Below are 19,533 nucleotides of genomic sequence, written 5' to 3'. Positions count from 1 at the left end.
AATACAGCCTTTTACTCTCCCGTTGGGATCATCATTCTGGAGGTAGGTATAGGTGGCAATCATTTTGCATTTTGCATGTCATGAAATAGTAACCAGGAAAACAAGGGAGGGCTGAACTGTACATCCCAGTGACACCAATTAGGCATTGGTTAAATTTGATAGGCAGTTAAAAATATGAAATTAATTAAATGAAGCATGAAAGAAAAAACTGCATTTATATTCAATATACAACCAATGTCTGGGACTTAAGTTCTTGAGTCTCTGGTATTTTAGTAGCCTGCATGGGATCCAGCCTCATTCACTACATTCTGTGGATTTCTTTGTATTATTCTTTTTTGGTCACTTCGCTACTCAAGTGAACCGGCGGGGACCTTCTGATTCCCAGATCTATTCAGTGATGTGGCTGCCCTGTTATACCTCATTATGGCAAAGGTATAAAGGCCTCCAATAAGCCATTTAGACCTGAGGACGCATCTGGGTCACCTCATAGCGTTTAACCACTTTAACCATTTAAAACTTTAGCTGAAAAAAGCAGATCTACAAGCTTGTAGATTTTTATTTTTATCGTGAAAACATGTGCAAATCCTTTATTATATATTATTTCCCAGCAAACTAAAATCTTTGCTTCTGGAGGGAGTCCCTGGAACAACATATTTTGAGATGGGGGGGGTCTGCGGCCAAATACATATAATTCTGGGGGTCCTTGACATGAAATAGTGTGAGCACCACTGATAAAAAAACATAGGTTTTTCAGAAAAAACGTCTGAGAATCTGTTCTCAGTCTTAATGGGTTAATATAATGGCTTCACATGGGCATTATAGGACCCCTGGTAACCATAGTGACCTCAGTTCATACTCTACCTAAGTGCCTTACCATTGACTATCCCTTCAAGGTCCTGTTAACGTTTGCCTCTGACTTAAAGAGATTATGCTAATAAGAAAAGACCGGGAAACAGTCTGAAATTTCCTCTCCTTGCAGATGCACGGCAGTAGTCGATAAGTACTAAAATAAGCTGTAACGTCACATCCTTCTACCCTAATGGACAGGGGGTACACAAGCACACGTTTATCCGTGCTCCTTTCACTCTGTTAGCACACATCTCTCCATGCACAAAGAAATCTGCATGACACCCGAATCCAGCTGCACTACATTGCATCCACGCAACTGCCATATTTACTGTACATTACAAATATTGTTTTTGATCAAAACACGGTCCAACTGCCCAGCTTGCTGTGATGTCAAAATCGTCATCACTTTCCAGTTCCCACATCACCTCCCACATCACCCATCCGCGGGTCCCTCCCCCTTTCACCCCTCGCATATTTCACTATTGGTTATGGTTATTTCGGTGCGGCAGTGTAACAATGCAATCGTCCCACTCCACAAACAAGATGAAGAAACATACAACATGGACCCATGCTTGCCACCGCCAACAAGTACAAACGTGAATACTCAGACATCACCTCCAAAACCACACATGACTTTCAGACGATATACGTGACGTGCCGCCATGCAGGCATCAGTGGTTCACTCACGCAACAGCAACTGGTAGCCTAATCCAAACATGTTGCATGCGGGTGCTTCTGTAAACTTCTCTCTGTCCGTGCTTCATCGGTTGCACGCCTGTGTGCGTGCGTGTGTGTCTCGCCCACCGGCCGTAAATGCGTGTGTGCGCCGGACCCACACACACGCACGCACTATACAAGCGCATCATTATGTCGCCATTTACTACAGTACGCCGTTGCCACCGTCATTCACCGTTGGAAGGACATGTACAGACTACAGAGCAGCAGCTCCGCCGTGTGCATGCATACTATCCATGGGTCCGTCGTGCCGTGTCTCGCGCTCTTACTCCGAAGGACAGGGAGTCTGGGACATAGACAGGCCTATAGGTGGGTTATTGAGTCCATTAACATTGCATCCTGATGTCCAAAACAATATTTCTAAGGTTGTTATATGTATCCTATGGACAATCACAATCAGTTGGGAATATTTAATTTAGATATGGTATATGCCACACTGACTATCACGAAAAGTCAAACATTGCACTTTATGTGAAAACTATTGCAGACCCCTGCAGTGCAGTACAGTACAGTACAGTACAGTACAGTATGGCATCGCATGTCGAGTTCTAGTAAGATTAATATTACAGTAATTAATGCAACAGACTGGTGTGTTGGCCATTTTTACTCTTGAGAGAAATTAAAATGCTTTATATAGTTCATTAACCCACTTTGGACAGAGGTCGATTAAAAAAAAGGCTTCTAAATCATACGTTTTTTTCAGAAAAACCTATGTTTCTATGTCAGTGGTGCTCAACCTTTTTCATGTCAAGGACCCCCAGAATTATCTCTATAGGGCCACGGACCCCATCTCAAGATATGTAGTTCCAGGGACCCCCCAGAAGCAAAGATTTTAGTTAAAAATGTTCGCTCTGAAATATTTGAAAAATATTTGAAAAATCGTTAACATTTTAACATTTTAACAAAAAAATTAAAAAATAGCAGATCTACAAGCTCATAGGTGGCGCGCTATGAGCTCTAGCTGGCGCTGATTGGCCAGGCCGTTTGGTGGCCAGAGCATCAAGTCTGCCTGAGAGTTCCCAGATGGTAGCAGGAGGGGGGGAACCCAGTGTACTCTCTGCTGCCCCATCGGGCGGAGTCAGGTTACCAGGGACACCCCCAGAAGCAAAGATTTGAGTTAAAAACGTTCGCTCTGAAAGAATATATTCAAAGATTTGCACCACATTTTCACGATTTCTCAAAAATGGGTTAAAATATTATGACGTTTGGCAGGCCACACATTTACACAAAACCAAATGTTGATTGCTGGGTCAAACTGAGGCTAAATCTATAAAAGAAAACTAAAAACCCAGCTCAGTGCCCGAGCCGGTCTCTGTTGGGACTGCATCACCACCTTCTCATGTTGTGTTCTACTTGAAAGACATCTTGTTGTGGTTGATTCCTCAACGTAATTGAATTGTATCCCTATAGTCTCCGCCTTATAAGTAGCACATGGTTGCCAGGAGAGCACTTACTGTAAGCGCTGCACTCGCAAATTCCCCTAGTCAGGAGGCTTTTCTTTAAACGGATACAATCACAACAATATGGGTGGAATTTTAATATTGCCCCGCCACTACTCCCCAAAGCAATCACTGCATGCTCATTATGTGTGGTGGTTGGGGGGGGGGGGGGTGAGACCAAATTGAATCATGGGCCACGAAGAGCACTTTAATTTTCAGATGGAGTCTAAAAGGAGTTAACCCATTTCGACCGAGACCGATTAAAAAAAAAAGAAAAAAGTCTTCTAAATCCTGAAGGTTTTCGGGAAAAAAACATGTTACTATGTCAGTCGTCAACAATTTCATGTCAAGGACTCCCAAAAATGTATGTAATTGGCTGCGGACCCCCATCTGAAAATATGTTGTTCCAGGAACCCCCCCAGAAGATTTGAGTTAAATACTCGCTCTGAAAGAATATTATATTCAAAGATTTGCGCTATGAGCTTGTAGATCTGCTATTTTTCAATAGATAAAGTATAACAAAATACTTAAAAACACCAAAAGGGCTTCCCGCCCAGAATGTGTTAAAGAGCAATCTGTTGCCACCACCTCACAAGAGAGCAGAGTAAATAAAGACAACCCAGTGGGTTCTTCGACAATAGCCTTGTGGTCACTGAACCGAAAGACTTCATACAAGTGCAGTACATTAGAATATAGATGCTCTATAACATTTCTTAAAGCTACTTGTCGGTTCTACAGTCCCTTGATTTGATACCCCAGGCCACGTGACAAAACAGGGATCACATTGTGCGTTATCCAGGGACATCGCTGACCATTTGGTTGCCCTACGCGCAATACGTTTGTGCTGCCCCCCCCCCTCCCCCTCCCCCCCCCCCGACGAGTTTCATTATGCAGATTGGCTACTTTTGCCTTTGATTGGTCCTAATGTTGGTGCTAAATAACACACCATCAAACAAAAAAAAATTGGCCACCACAATGCTTTTCCAATGGGAGTCACATGGTTTGACCAAACATTTGTGTTTGATTGCTGATTGCTGGTGGTGTTCTGCCCCTCCCCCCCATCAAACAAAAATGTTTGGTCAAACCATGTGACTGCCATTGGAAAAGCATTGTGGTGGCCTAAAAAAACAAAAAAACATGTGTGAATGAGGCCTTAAACTCACTGCTAGAATGGGTGGGGGGCTGCTTCAGCTCTGAGCAGATCCACATGGGCACGCATGAAACTCCAGGACAAACTTATTATTATGAGGATCAGCTTGGCGCATTTTGTTGCCCCGCGGTGTGTTGCACTATGCACAGTGCGTATGCCTAACAAGTCACGACTGGCGTTGGTGTTATCTCAGTTAATCACCAAATTACCACTAATTGTGTTTATACAATTGTGTGTGGGTTGGATTGTTTGCTCAATGTCCTTGGAAATTAGTAAATGCTGCCACTTCATTTCAGTTCTGCAAATTGCTGCTTAAAATTATGACTTGTTTGAAACTGTAACTTTAACAGGGAGACAAACTGAGAGAGACATTAATTGGGGACATTTACAGAAGTGCCATGCAAATGCATACAAATTAGACGCATAAATAGTATAAAAATAAATGTATAAAAAGTAGATATTAGATATTAGTCATAGATCACTTATTCACACATTAAAAGATAATTGTTCCCTGAATGTCCTTAATTCATTCCTTTGTGATGCACCTGGCTGTGACACAATTATGCAATTATATTGGTAAAGTGGTACAAATGACAACCACCGGCAGCGAAGATTGGCAACACAATTATGTGAACCCAGAAAATCTCTAATTAGCGATATGCAATGTCACAAACCAACCCACAATAGGAGCAAAATATTGACGTAGCACATCCTGCTACCCTAATAGACAGGGGTACATGAGCACCTGGCCGTTCATTCGTGCTCTATCTCCGACCAAGCCACACTTCCACCACACATCTCTCTATGCAAAATAAAACCTGCACACTCCCACAAAAGACATAGACTACATTGCATTCGCCACAAATGTCTTCTTTACTGTTTAAATATTACTTTTCTGAAACACGCTATTCTTGCTCAACCTCAACAGCCTACGTCAGAATCGTCATGTTGGCGTCTACTACGCCAACTACGTTCACTTAATGGGGCCAGTCCTTCACAGTGACACACGCGTTAGATCAACCACGCGACCGGGATGGTTTCTACCCCTCAATGTCGTGCCTACTCTACACTGCCATCCGAAGGCCCCTCCCCCTTTCACTGCTCCTGTGTGTGACCTGTGAACTACTCTCTGACTGCACTGTGGCTTGATTTATATGTGCGAGGTGGAAATGTAATGCACATAAATTAATTATAGGTCCAGCAAGCAAATCATGATTGTCTGTTTGTGCTCAATAGGTCACCATCACATTCCGATTTTAGGTGTTGTGTTTAGTATGACATTTATTTTGGCCAGTAGTTTCATATCTATCCTTTTTCCGACCAACACAGAACATGCTAACGGTGTTAGCGCGTTAGCATCCATCTTGCTTTTGATTTATATGTGCGAGGTGGAAATGTAATGCACATAAATTAATTATAGGTCCAGCAAGCAAATCATGATTGTCTGTTTGTGCTCAATAGGTCACCATCACATTCCGATTTTAGCTGTTGTGTTTTGTATGACATTTTGGCCAGTAGTTTCATATCTATCCTTTTTCCTTTGACCAACACAGACCATGCTAACGGTGTTAGCGCGTTAGCATCACACAGTTTACAGCGTCAGTGTTGCATGAATACTTTCAACCATGACAATGCCGACTACTTTTGCTACACACACTTCCCAAGGATTATGGAGATGTCTTTCTTTTTTTTATAAGGTTGAGAAATGAAATAATTATGGTCGTTTCTAATCTCAGCATTTCACAAGAGAAAGACGTGGATGCCTTTCGCTGCTGTTGCCATGTCTCATAGAAACAAGTAAATAGGTCTATAAAAATAATCCCAAAACAAGCGCATATAACAGGGGTCTGTAACCTATTTTAAATGAAGTGCCATGTTTTTATTTTCTAGATAGTGAGTCAGCCACAAGCTCACATCACAACAATAATCCATGTAATAATCACAATAACAATACTAATAATAATAATCATAATAATAATAATAATAACAATAAACTTCTTTGTAAACTCACTCATTTACAAACAAGCTCACATCAGAACAATAATGCATGTAATAATAATAACAATAATAATCATTATAAGAAAAACAACAATAACAACACTAACAACAGTACAGTACAGTACAGTAAAGACGTACAGTAAAGTACAGTACAGAGGACAACATTACAGTACAGTGCAATACTAAGGAGTGCAGTACAGTATCCTGCTACCCTAATAGACTGCTACCCTAATAGACAGGGGTACATAAGCACAGTGGCCGTTTATCCAACAGCTTTCTCCGACCGAACCACACTTTTACCACACATCTCTATATGCAACATAAATTCGGCACGCTCCCAGAATACATATAGGCTACATTTAATTGAAAGAAATGTCTTAATTACTCTATAAATATTGTTTTACATCACCACACGATCCCATGGGACAACTTTCTGTGACGTCAAAATCGTCATGTTTGCCAAACTCTCCACCAGCACAGAGCCTCCTCCCCCTTTCACTGCTCCTCTGTGCTGTGTGTGACCGACCCACTGTACTACTAAACGGACTCGCCCACTCTACAAACAACAACAACAACGTGAACAACAAAGTGAAAAAACAAGACTCATGCTTGCCACCGCCAACAACTGGACTGGAATACATCATGCCACGACGAAAACGCTCCGCACTTTCTCAATACACGCCACACGCCAAACGTTTGCGAGCCAGTCACGCAAAGAAACCAAAACAGGTCATCACAGCATGTTGCATGCGTGTGCTTCTCAGCTTCTCCAAACATTTGCCTGTGCGTGCTTCTGTGCGTGCTTAATCATTTGCACGCCCGTGCATCGTTTGTTCTTTCTGTGCTTTTCCCAAATCACATCGTGTGTGTGTGTGTGTGTGTGTGTGTGTGTGTGTAAACATTTGCCTGTGCGTGCTTAATCGCTTGCACGCCCGTGCATCGTTTGTTCTTTCAGTGCTTTTCCCAAATCACATCGTGTGTGTGTGTGTGTGTGTGTGGCGCGTCGCCCTCCAGCTGCAATTGCGAGTGTGCGCAGATTTGAACCCAAACTCACGCACTATCCATGCACATTATTAATACTCGCCTATATTTACTACATCGCCCTGTGTGTGTGTGTGTGTGTCGCGTCGCCCTCCAGCCGCAATTATTACTCGCCTATATAACGACACTTTCACCCAGTATGAAGCTAAATGTGGAAGCCGTGTGTGTCACACCAAAACTGGTGACCTATACAATCCTGTAACGCCGTGCATTCTGTGCTTGCGTGCGCATTTCCCAAATCTCAGTGATTTATCCACACATCGCTCTGTGTGTGTGTGTGTGTGTGTGTGTGTGTGTGTGTGTGTGTGTGTGTGTGTGTGTGTGTGTGTGTGTGTGTGTGTGTGTGTCGCGTCGCCCTCCAGCTGCAATTGCGAGTGTGCGCAGTGTGCAGGGCACACTACTGAGTTTAAAAACACAGCTGAAACATGAAGTGGAATCTTTTGTTTGTGTAAAAAAAAAAGGGAATATCAACAAAACATATCTGTTTATTGTACACAATGCAATATTGAATGCAATGATATGGTGTGTCCTGTAAGCCCATGTGGGCTGGGCGCCTTTGGTGCATGACACAAAAATAAAGAAATCTATCTATCTATCTATTCAGGCCCATTCAATTAATCTATCACTACATTAGTTGCCTGTTCAAACTAAACTACACTTTATGAAATCATTGTTGCAGCCTACACACATATATTCAGGGCCCATTCAGAACACATTTCCCAAATCTCAGTGATTTATCCACACATCGCTCTGTGTGTGTTGGCGTGTGTGTGTGTCACGTCGCCCTCCAGCTGCAATTGCGAGTGTGCGCTGTGTGCAGGCCACACTACTGAGTTTAAAAACACAGCTGAAACATGAAGTGGAGTCTGTCAACTCCAGCAATTTCTTTCTTCCCATATTGCGCTGCAACGACACTGGGATGAGGCCCCCGAAGGGGGCCGAAATTCTAGTTACACTAAGTCAAGAATAGATGATACTGTACATCACCTAAATCCTATCTTGACCAATTTTGGGCAGGAACCCCTTTTGGTGTTAGCATTATGTTATGCTTTAGCTATTGAAAAATAGCAGATCTACAAGCTCATAGCGCGCCACCGAGTGTCACGCTACAAGCTTGTAGGTCTGCTATTTTTGAAAAATCAAAGAACGACTGACATAGAAACATAGCTTTTTCAGAAAAGTATCAGGATGTAGAAGACATTTTTAGAATCTGATCTCAGGTCAAATGCGTCTCCAGTTATATTCTCTTCAGCACGCATAAATCACACTACAAATGCAAATGAACAAAATGTGAGAGACAGCGAGATCAATTCGTGGCGGTGACGACTCGCCACGACCTATTTTTTTACGCCATGACGTATTCTTCATTATCCGCCGTGGCGAGTACAGAATCCGCCATGGCGAGTACAGAATCCGCCATGGCGGGGACTCGCCACGACCTATTTTTTTACGCCATGACGTATTCTTCATTATCCGCCGTGGCGAGTACAGAATCCGCCATTGTTTATTATTTTTTTGCGTGCCGTGGTGCAGGTTTTATTGTCCTACTAGTACTATTCTCGGAATTATTTCATCCTCTTGTAGCGTAACGGTTAGCGCTCTCGCCCCTATAGTCAAGGCACTGTGCCGGGCCAGGTTCGATTCTTGCAAAAAACAAACTTTTTTTTTTTAAAGTTATTTTTTTACCCGTACATACAGTGTGTGTGCGTGCGTGCGTATACAGTGTGCGTTTGTATGCGTGCGTGCGTATACAGTGTGTGTGTGTGTGTGTGCGTGCGTGCTTCATCGTATTTATTATTATTATTATTATTATTAATATGCAGGTAATAATAATAAATACGATGAAGCACGCACGCACGCATATACAGTGTGTGTGCGTGCGTGCGTATACAGTGTGCGTGCGTGTATGCGTGCGTATACAGTGTGTGTGTGCGTGCGTGCGTGCGTGCTTCATCGTATTTATTATTATTACCTGCATATTAATAATAATAATAATAATAATAAATACGATGAAGCACGCACGCACACACACACACACACACTGTATACGCACGCACGCATACAAACGCACACACACTGTATACGCACGCACGCATACACGCACGCACACTGTATACGCACGCACGCACACACACTGTATGTACGGGTAAAAAAATAACTTTTAAAAAAAAAAGTTTGTTTTTTGCAAGAATCGAACCTGGCCCGGCACAGTGCCTTGACTATAGGGGCGAGAGCGCTAACCGTTACGCTACAAGAGGATGAAATAATTCCGAGAATAGTACTAGTAGGACAATAAAACCTGCACCACGGCACGCAAAAAAAAAATAAACAATGGCGGATTCTGTACTCGCCACGGCGGATAATGAAGAATACGTCATGGCGTAAAAAAATAGGTCGTGGCGAGTCGCCGCCATGGCGGATTCTGTACTCGCCATGGCGGATTCTGTACTCGCCACGGCGGATAATGAAGAATACGTCATGGCGTAAAAAAATAGGTCGTGGCGAGTCGTCGCCGCCACGAATTGATCTCGCTCCACCTGCAAAATGTATCCAAAATACAACATTGCAACAGGGGGAATGTGATCTCTTGTACCATCAACAGCGCTTCGTCTGTCTCCACCAGTCTGTATACATCATGTCATCTCACTTACAGTTGTCCTGCATGACATTATGTAGCATTCACACATACAGAATACAGTCTACTGATATTGTGAACGTATAGGGAATGCTTGCTTGCTACGATAAAGAAACAACTTGGGATTATGAATTGTGTTATTGAAATAATTGCCCCGCTGACTTCCATCAGCTGATTTAACATTTTGGCAACAAAAAAAACGCAATGTAATGCTGCCTACTTCAAAATGACCTTCATTTTGCTAATTACCATATAACTGCGTTCACTGTGGAATTAAAAAAGAAAAACCATTACAATTTACTTGCAATGTTCTGCTCTACGGAGCACAGCTGTGGCTACAAAAGACACAAGAGAGAGAGAGAGAGAGCAATTGATTTTCTTTGTTATAAAAATGCGGGACTGGAGTGGAGTAGTGGAATAAATATAAATTCTTATAATTGCGAGTCTAACTTCTAGACTGAAATCAGCCTAGCATAGACAGACTGCCTTCCCTGAAGGAGTGAAGAGACTTTTTAATGTGGAAGGCCGAGGCCGAAACGTGTTCTCCATAAAATGTGGATTTGTATCTGAGCAGTCTTGCATGATTTATTTTTTGATTATTATTCAAAGAAACTGCATAATAACAAGTCAATATCACTCTTAATTTTAAGTGCTATAGAGCACCGAAGTCGGACGTCAATATCGTTAGAGGGCGCAAATCCACGGGTTCATGTACTTTTTATTTGCATTAAACAATGTCATCCCGGCCGTTTCACTCATATGGATATGAAGAATCAACTGACTGAGAGAAAACGCTATTGTTACTGCTACTGAATTAGTTACATTTTCGCTAGAAACCGATTGTAACATATATGAGTGACTGACTGTCCAGGCAGAACCAGGGGATGAGCGAGTGACGTCAGGACTTCAGCGCTCTATGGGTTCCCACACTTGTTATTTGATATTTTAAGTGTAGCAACAATGAAAACTATCATAAACAGAATAACTATAACAAGTCAGTAATCAGTATCACTCTTAACACTTATTTATATTAAATAATTATATTATATACGTTAGTGTAGCACTAATGAAAACTAAGACTAGACTAATTTTAGGAAGGGACTAGTGGACAAGAAATCCAGTAGAAGTAATTTTACACTTTCTGAAAATAGCCGATCTACAACGTGTCGCAGCACGACGCGGTGAGAGATCGGCTATTTGTAAAGTGTAACAACAGTACTACAACGGCACCAAAATACATTTTAGTCGACTATATCAACTGTAGATACAGTAGACTAAAATCTTATGATATTTAGTCGATTAAAACAGGACTAACACTAAATCATTTCAGGTGACTGTTATGTTATAATCATGAGTTGCCCATGTCTGTGTACTTGAACTTGAGATACAGTGTACTTGATATGTATTGTGTACTGCCTGAACTGTAGCATACTTTATAGTTAGGCTACGAGAGACATCTCAGCAGCAGCAACGTCAGCCTTGCTGGAGTATAGGCACGTTATTATGTCTCATATCTTGTCACGTCATTAGGATCCAGCACTATATATGTTCCTGTTTGTGTAATAAACTTTGTGAACCTTTAGCGTGATACTGTCTTGTGTCGCGTTATTGTTCTCTTTTGTTGGTTTACTCACTGTTTTGTCATGGCTTTCCCCTAGGTCCAATTAACATCATTATCAACATTAGCTTCTGTTGCCACTCGCTCCGCGTTGCGGCCGTTCTTCAGAGTATGGGTTTTTATGTGGGTTTTTATGGGTAAGTCTCGCATTGGCTTAGACGCAGCCTAGAGGCAGCCAGTCGTCTTTACGGTCGTCAGTAGTGACGAGTGCAAATGTAGTCCATGCGCTTTTCAAGCACCTGACAAAACAAATTGCAATTCAGATTTACTCTTATTTTGAATTTCGTTGACCGAAAGTGAAACGTTTCCTTTCCTAGGATGCACGCTTATTTCGAAGGCCGACCGTTCGGAAGTGTTTACACTACTGGCGCTGGCTTGACAAACACAACACAAGTCAATGTTGTGGAAAATCACTGAGTTCAATAAAAACATTTAGCTTGGCTACATTAAGGACATTTTCAGACGACACCTATTCATTTTCAATGCCGGTATGTCTGTATATATCGCGATACCGTTGCATTTTTGCAATACTGATCTGATACTGTTCATATTGTGCAGCCTTAACCTGTGGCATGTTGCCCAGGTGTGAACAAATCCATGCTCAATATGGTCAACATTAACGCAGGAGGCCATTCTCCTACTTCGAGCTCAGCCAATTTCCTTCTCTGACATGGGTTATTATATCACACAAGAAGTTTCTACAGCAATATGCTGGCTCCACCGCCCCTGGCCAAAGTCACCTCCTGCATCACATCTCGCAGATTGCGGCTGGAGGGAGGCAGGGAACACCTCCCTTGAGGCTCAGTTGGACAGAGGGTGAGAAATGCAGCGTGAGTGTTTATCGGTAGGACAACATGGTAGCTTCACAAACAGCGCTAATTACACGGGGATAAAGGCTTGTTCATCACACAGCTTACGAGCCACAAGTTAATTGCCTCTGCTTGTAGTCCCATCCCCCTTCTGTCTGAAGTCTGCGATCATCCCAAAGTCACTCTGGCATGGAAGCGACTTCTCCCAACCTTTCATTTGACGTTTTCTTAATCGATTTTTTGAGTGGTGCAACCACTCCCTTACGGAGCTGTGTATGGGTGTGTGTGGGTGGGTGGCTGGGTGGGTGGCTGTGTCTGAGCACGAAAACAGCATGGTTGTTTTTTACCACCTAACACGCAACCTAACACACACACACACACACACACACACACAGTATTAACTGTATATATGGTGATTTCGGGTGTGCCAGTACAGTACAGTACAGTACAGTAACTCTGTCATTTCTCAACTGTTTCAGACGTGGGGCGGCTCGCCAGAATTGGGCCGGCACCCTGGGTGGGTTCCTGTGGGTCTGGAACCCCCCCCCCCCCCCCCCTTTGCTGCGGTTTGCCTTCACACTGTCATCCGCAGCAATTGGAAACGCAGCAGGGGGACCTTTATCAATGTGTTCCATTCATAAACTAGCCTACACAGTGACATCTATGGTGATAAAATTATACTCATAACGTGCATGTGTCGTGCCGGCTGGGACTGGACCCCCCTCTCTCTCTCGCTATACGCATGCAGCCACGCACTGTTCTTTTGGGCATGGAGGCACAGCGCTGAGCGCATTGAGAACAGACAGCAGCACAAAATGTTTACAAGTTTATCGAGATGAAAGTCCCTACTCCCCAGTCCCCACACAGTGACAGCACTCCATGTTTATGGCTCGCACAGACAGACAGACAGAATATTCTGTAGGCTATAATACACTGCAGTGTTTTTATGTGTTTTCTTAAGCAATAGATTAATGTACTCGTCCTCATTTCGATCAGGGCTTCAGTCTCCTCATTCGACCAAGTCTATCCACGGTAACGGGACATCTTTGCGCTGCGTAAAATATGCCTTCTCCGTCTCCAACTGTGTTCAGCTCCTCACCCACCACATTGTTTACATTTCCTTTATTTACTGCGGATTGCATTCACACCTGCACCGAATCGTAATCAAGTGCGATTGGAAGCGAAGCGAAACCCCCGTTTTTTCTCGGAGTAGAATGCGGTTCTTTGATACGCATTAGGATTCGAATGAGCCTCCACACCTGCCAAACGAAGTGCACTTTCTGAAAATGCACAGCAGGATTCGTTTTAATCGCAGCAAAGCTCTCTGGTGTGAATGTGACCTAATTTGTTAGATTAGGTATCATCTTACCATATATGTTAATGGCAAGGTTCTACCTAGGTGCAACTTCCATTGGCAGCCCATTCATCCAAACAGAAAAGTCCTATCTGATTGTATTAAACAACGTCAAAGTCACCAACATTGCAGCTGTACGGAAAGCTTGAATTATTCTCTTTCTATCCTCAAAGTGTTTGTTTCATAAAAATCCACTGTAGACATGTTATGAGCTACTTTGTGTCCTTGCAGGTGATTTTTTTTCTAAGTGCGGGAGTTTGGAAGTGCTCGTTAGATATCACTCAACTGCACTGTGTACCACCCGTTTTGAATTAGCACATAATGCAAGAGGCAGCAGGACATTGCTTTACTGAAAACGAGTGCTTCCAAACTCTGATGGAAACATGGCTGCGGTCTGCAAATGGGCAATTGGGAAACAAGTCCACAGAAGGATCTTTGCCAGCTTTGACAGAGTGAGGGCTTATTGGTGTGATGTACATGCCAATCCATGGAAGGCTCCAGAACATGCGCCCTCTTCCAGCACAGTGTTGATTTCGTCGACTAAAACTAAGACAAGACATTTTCGTCGACTACCTTTTTCCACTAAATGGACCTTTTTCCACTAAATCTTTATGGAAACTACATGAAAACTAAGCTATGATGACTAAGACTAAGAGATCCAGTATAAGTCATGTCACACTTGCATGCTGAAAATAGCAGATCTATTTATAGTGAAAAAACAGTCGTTTCGCGGCATCAAGGCCCACCAAAATACATTTTGTTCGACTAAATCAACTGTAGATTAGTCGACTAAAATCTTATGACTTTAGTCGACTAAAACTAGACTAACACTAAAACATTTCAGGTGACTAAAATGAGACTAAAACTAAATGAAAAGTATTCAAGAGACTACGACTAAAACTGAAATCTGCTGCCAAAAACACTGCTGTAGTGTTAGATGCATCTCCAGCAATCTGAATGCATATATGAAGAGGTCACAGAGGCCATGTCATCCAATATGGAAACTGACTGTATTTGCAACACAGTCCAGTCCTATGTATTGTACAAGGTGCACCACAGAAGGCTGTGCCTTAGGCAATAGAGACCTGAGGATCAATAATAAAGAATGTGATTCAAAATGGCATTTAGATGTGTTTATTATGCAGATTTTATTTTTGCCATAAGGACATCGTGTGTGCGTGCGTGTGTGTGTGTGTGTGTGTGTGTGTGTGTGTGTGTGTGTGGATGATGCGTGTGTCTTGCGTCTGTGAATAGCTGTGAATAATAAGTGGAGGAAATCATACAAGAGTACGTGGTTAGAATAATCTACTGTAGGACTCACATGCAGAGTCCTACAGAGTCGGCATGGCAATGGCGCTATAGGAGTTAAACACAACATGTACACTTCAGCACCATGGACAGCTTTAAATAGAAATAAAGCAAGCAATTCCTCCTCCGATAGCATTAGCTTTGAGAGTTTGTTAACTCTAATGTTTTTCTGTTCTTTTTCTCATTTTTGTTCATGTACTGTAGCATTTATAGTTTATTGGATATTAATATTTAAAACCTAATTTAGGTTTTCTACTACTACTTTACTACTACTGCGAGTTGAGTTGACACCGCATCACTATAGCGTCTGTGAAAATTAATGACTTGCCTACTAGTTTTGCTGTGCATGTCGAGTTCCTTACTGGTCACTTCTGCCTGCAATTAAAGCTGGCTGTTCTTTTGAAGCCGTGTCTAGCGCGTCATCTTTGAACCGAGTAACCACACAACTCCCCACAGTAACCACACAACTCCCCACAATATACAATTGAGTTCTTGCATGTCAGAGAAGGGTGAATAAATCTGCAGTCGACAGCTACACAAGTCAAAGGTGGGGTGGTCATAGCAACCAGCAGTCCAATGGTCATAATAGCAAGGTGAACAATTAGCAAGTGCAATAGCTGCGAATCCCATTCTAAATTACACATAATTTATCTCCTCCTTGATGGCATGTCTGTGTGTGTGTGTGTGTGTGTGTGTGTGTGTGTGTGTGTGTGTGTGTGTGGAGGCGCGGAGGGTCTGCTTCCTGTAATAATGATTGAGAAACTAGTCGTACGTCTTCAATTACCCAACAGGAGTGTTGGTGATGATGTGATGTGTAAAAGTTCTTTTTTCATCAACACATACTACTGTATCAATCCAGCCCTGCAGTTTAATAATGTCCTGTGTTTCACCCTGGAGAGTCAGGCACAAATGAGTCTGTAGAAAATGATTGATACGGTGACATTGTCCCAAGAAAATAAACTCTCTCATGCCTTTCATTTTCATTTAACGTTTTCTCTATTTGCTACTTTCACAGATGACCAGTGGTAGAATAACTACTCAGATGTTTTACTTTAGTTAAAGTAGTAGTAAAAAAATACTTTGTTACAAAGTAAATAGTCTATACATTCAACATTTTACTTGAGTAAAAGTATAAAGATGTGTTGCCATCAAAATACTTACAGTACTCATTGTGCAAAATGGCCCAATTTTACAATTTCTCTCTAAATCTGATCTCCAAGCACACAAAGCATCTCAATTTTATATAGACAAAGTATAACATCAGGCGTCACATCTAACTTTGATTCTGCCTATGACTGCAGGGCGGATTCTGTCCATGCATTTCAATATTAATGGAGCGATTTGTTGCCATTTGCGGATTTCCACAAAAACAACACTCATTGAACAAACATTGAAAAGCATTGGCAGGAATCCACCCTCATAGGCAGAATAAAGGTCCGGTGTGACCACACCCTTAGTGGTTGATCCTGCAAAGAAACTAAAACTGTCAAATAATTTGCAGTAGAGTAAAATGTACAATATTTGCCTCCGAGATGTAGTGGAGTAGAAGTATAAAGTATTGCATTTTTCTAATGTTCAAGTAAAGTAAAAGTACGTCAAAACTTTAAGCCTACTTAACAGTACAATACTTGAGTAAATGTGCCTATATTAGTTACTTTCAACCACAGAGAACCTCTCTTTGACCCTCAATTATCTCTGGTCGAAGTCAGTGCAGGTTCATAAATTCATAGAGTGCCTAAAGAGGTTTTGCATGTAATAGCAGCATGGAATTTGTACCGCTGCCAAGTTGAACAGCGAAAGCCAGCCAGAGTTGGGTGTTAAAACACCACATAATATATGATAGCATGATACATGATCGCCTTAAGCCCAGCATCAGTCGACATAATATCAAACCAGCGGCCAGCCATATATGATGACCCTGTCAGTGTCAATTGTATCGGATTATTTCATAGGCGTAGGTGTGCAGTAGCATTCACAGTTCACACAACCTGTAGCATACACTACTGCCTAACAATGTAAGCCCATAGTCAACTGTTGTTTAAGAATCTATAGGGTGATGCTTTAATATTGAAAGTACCTCTTCTCGTTATCATCATGAGAACAACAACAATGGTGGATTCAGGTGAGGCAACACATTGAAGAACTCATTGCAAACTTTTAAGTGACAGCCTGTGGTAACAGCAGCAACAAGTAAAGATGAGACAGACAGACAACAGAGATGCTCTCACTCACACACACACACACACACACACACACACTTAAAAGGACATGTGGTAACAGCAGCAAAAAGTACAGATGAGACAGACAACAGATATGCTCTTTCTCTCTCTCTCACACACACACACACACACACACACAGAGTACACGCACCTGCCGTTTAGCAACGCGAGGAGCTCGCCGGCGTGGTACAGGTCGTTGCGCGTCACGCGGCTGAAGCGGAACGAGTTGAGGTTGCAGAAGGTGACGGCCGGGAACACCATGAGGTTGGCCGCCACCTCGTCCAGCTTGGTGACGTGCGGGTACTGGAAGTAGAGCTGCACGCGGTCCACGCACACCAGCACCAGCACGCCCAGGGAGCCCAGGAAGAACAGGATCCACAGCGTGCGCTTGATGCACATGCGCTCGTAGGTGAACATGTGCGAGATGCCGTGGAGCGTGGAGCGGCTGGCGAACACCTCGATGGGCGCCGGCCGCTTGTACGTATTATCCATGGTGTCCATTTCTTCTCCAGACTCCGCGGCTTTGGTGTCCATGGTTGGTGGTTGGTGGCGGTGGAGTTGAGAGGAGGACGATGAGGGGGAGAATAATCTCAAGACTTTTTCCTCCACACACAAGGTTTGGCTACACACACACACACGCTCTCAGCTGGAAGGAGGTGACTGTAGTGCTGAGTTCACGCCCCTCTATAGATACGCATGTGTTTGTAATGTTTTTCATTCAGTCAGTGAGATGAGAATAGAGATGTTGCGTCACTCACTCACCACCAGCGAGATCAGCAGCACCGGCGAAAAAAGATCCATCAAACAAGCCAGAGCATTTCACACGAAGAGAGATTATTTCAACCTATTTGTTGTTTCGTTACCTGCATATTAAAACGGATCAAGCTAATAACGACATATCCTCCACTAGCGCGCACGGATAGAATCCAAGTATCCAACCCTGTATATTGGTCCACTCCTTACGCACTGCTGGAACGATATAGTATGAACTGAAGCTCAAGTGGATATTCCGTCTTCAAACTTGAAATGTATCATAATCGATGGAACAGGAAGAATTCAATGGGAGCAACAATTAAAAAAAAAAAATCCTGAAAACAAAAAGAATCACAGCAGCAAAACGTCGTAGATAGCTAGAGCTGTACGCCTTTCTCTGTATCGTCCCCCAGGCAGCTGTGTAACAAAAACACTTGTTTTCATATGCCCGTTGTTAAACAATTGCAATTTAAGCCAGTTGGTTATAAACAAACAAACAGCCGCATCATGGGCAGGGAGAGGGAAGGTTTCTGTCAGATCCCGGCGGTGCGCGGCGACTGCATGCTTGTATCCCTGTTGAGCGGACGCCACCACCACAACAATGCAGTCATAATATTAACTCCGTTCTTTTTTTCCTCCTGCGGGGCCTTATCCTTTTAAAAGAACGTCTCCCGAATGAAGCGATGCGATGCGAGACCAGAGCAGAAGAAAAGGGAAAAAAACATAATCCCCAAATGAGCAGCAGAAGCTTCTCTCTCTCTCTCGGGGAATTCTCGGGAAACCCTCCGAGACACAGCCGTGTGGCTTACCCGGATCAATTAAATTCGCCCCTATCAGGAGAGAGCAAGGATTGGATGAACGGCACGTGTTTTACAATGGGGGGGTGTCGGGGTGACGAGGAGGGCTGCTGTTGTTGCAGCCGCCTGCCTGCAAGTCGCAGTCACTTCGTCACTTCTTGTCTGATTCTGATGTAACTCATACTCAGTTATGATGATGAACACATGGTCAGTTCAGCATTCTCGTGAGTCGTGTAGAACACATGTGTGGGTATTATTATAGGAGCACAAACAGGGCATGGAGAAATATGAGGGTTTGAGGGAGAGAGAGAGAGAGGTCAGACTTCAGAGCAGAGGTAGAACTGCTGACGTGAGCTGTAAGGTGTGCATAGGTTAGGCGCCTGCATATCTCTCTCTCTCTCTCTCTCTCTCTCTCTCTCTCTCTCTCACACACACACACACACACACACACACACACACACACACACACAGATCATCACCTTGTGCACAGACTCCAGAGAGGCAGGCAGGTACACACACACACACAGGAGAAAATCTATTTCCTCCCAGACCAATCCTCAGTTGTTTGGTGTTGACTGGAATGGAAAAATATGTCAGGGAGAATAAGGGATCCGAGCGGAGATAGGCAGCCAAGATGTGCTGTAGGAGACTGTTAATGCCAAACATGTCATAGAAACCCTATCTCCACACAGCGAGAGCAGCTCACCCGTGAAATTGCTCATAATGCGTCCATAATCGCCATTTGCCACAGTATTGACTGCAACAATGTGGCAGTCATCTATAAAGGGAATGTCTTTATTGATCAGCAGCATATTGGGAAGCTGCCTG

The 19,533-nt window shown here is 43.1% G+C and overlaps 1 protein-coding gene across 1 annotated transcript in view; it reads right to left on the bottom strand.

Moving 5' to 3' along the window:
* asic1b (acid-sensing (proton-gated) ion channel 1b) overlaps positions 1 to 18,677 on the bottom strand; it is a gene marked incomplete at its 5' end in the record, with an annotated part of 243,316 nt that extends 224,639 nt beyond the window's left edge. The window contains one exon of the mRNA XM_080786117.1: positions 17,307 to 18,677. Coding sequence (XP_080642243.1) covers positions 17,307 to 17,689 — 383 coding nt within the window. The remainder of the gene's footprint in view (positions 1 to 17,306) is intronic.
* Positions 18,678 to 19,533: the final 856 nt, after the last annotated feature.

Source organism: Protomyctophum bolini, assembly GCF_963924005.1.
Source record: "Protomyctophum bolini genome assembly, chromosome: 2".
NCBI classification, from domain to species: domain Eukaryota; kingdom Metazoa; phylum Chordata; class Actinopteri; order Myctophiformes; family Myctophidae; genus Protomyctophum; species Protomyctophum bolini.
This window is presented reverse-complemented; position numbering and strand designations above follow the sequence as displayed.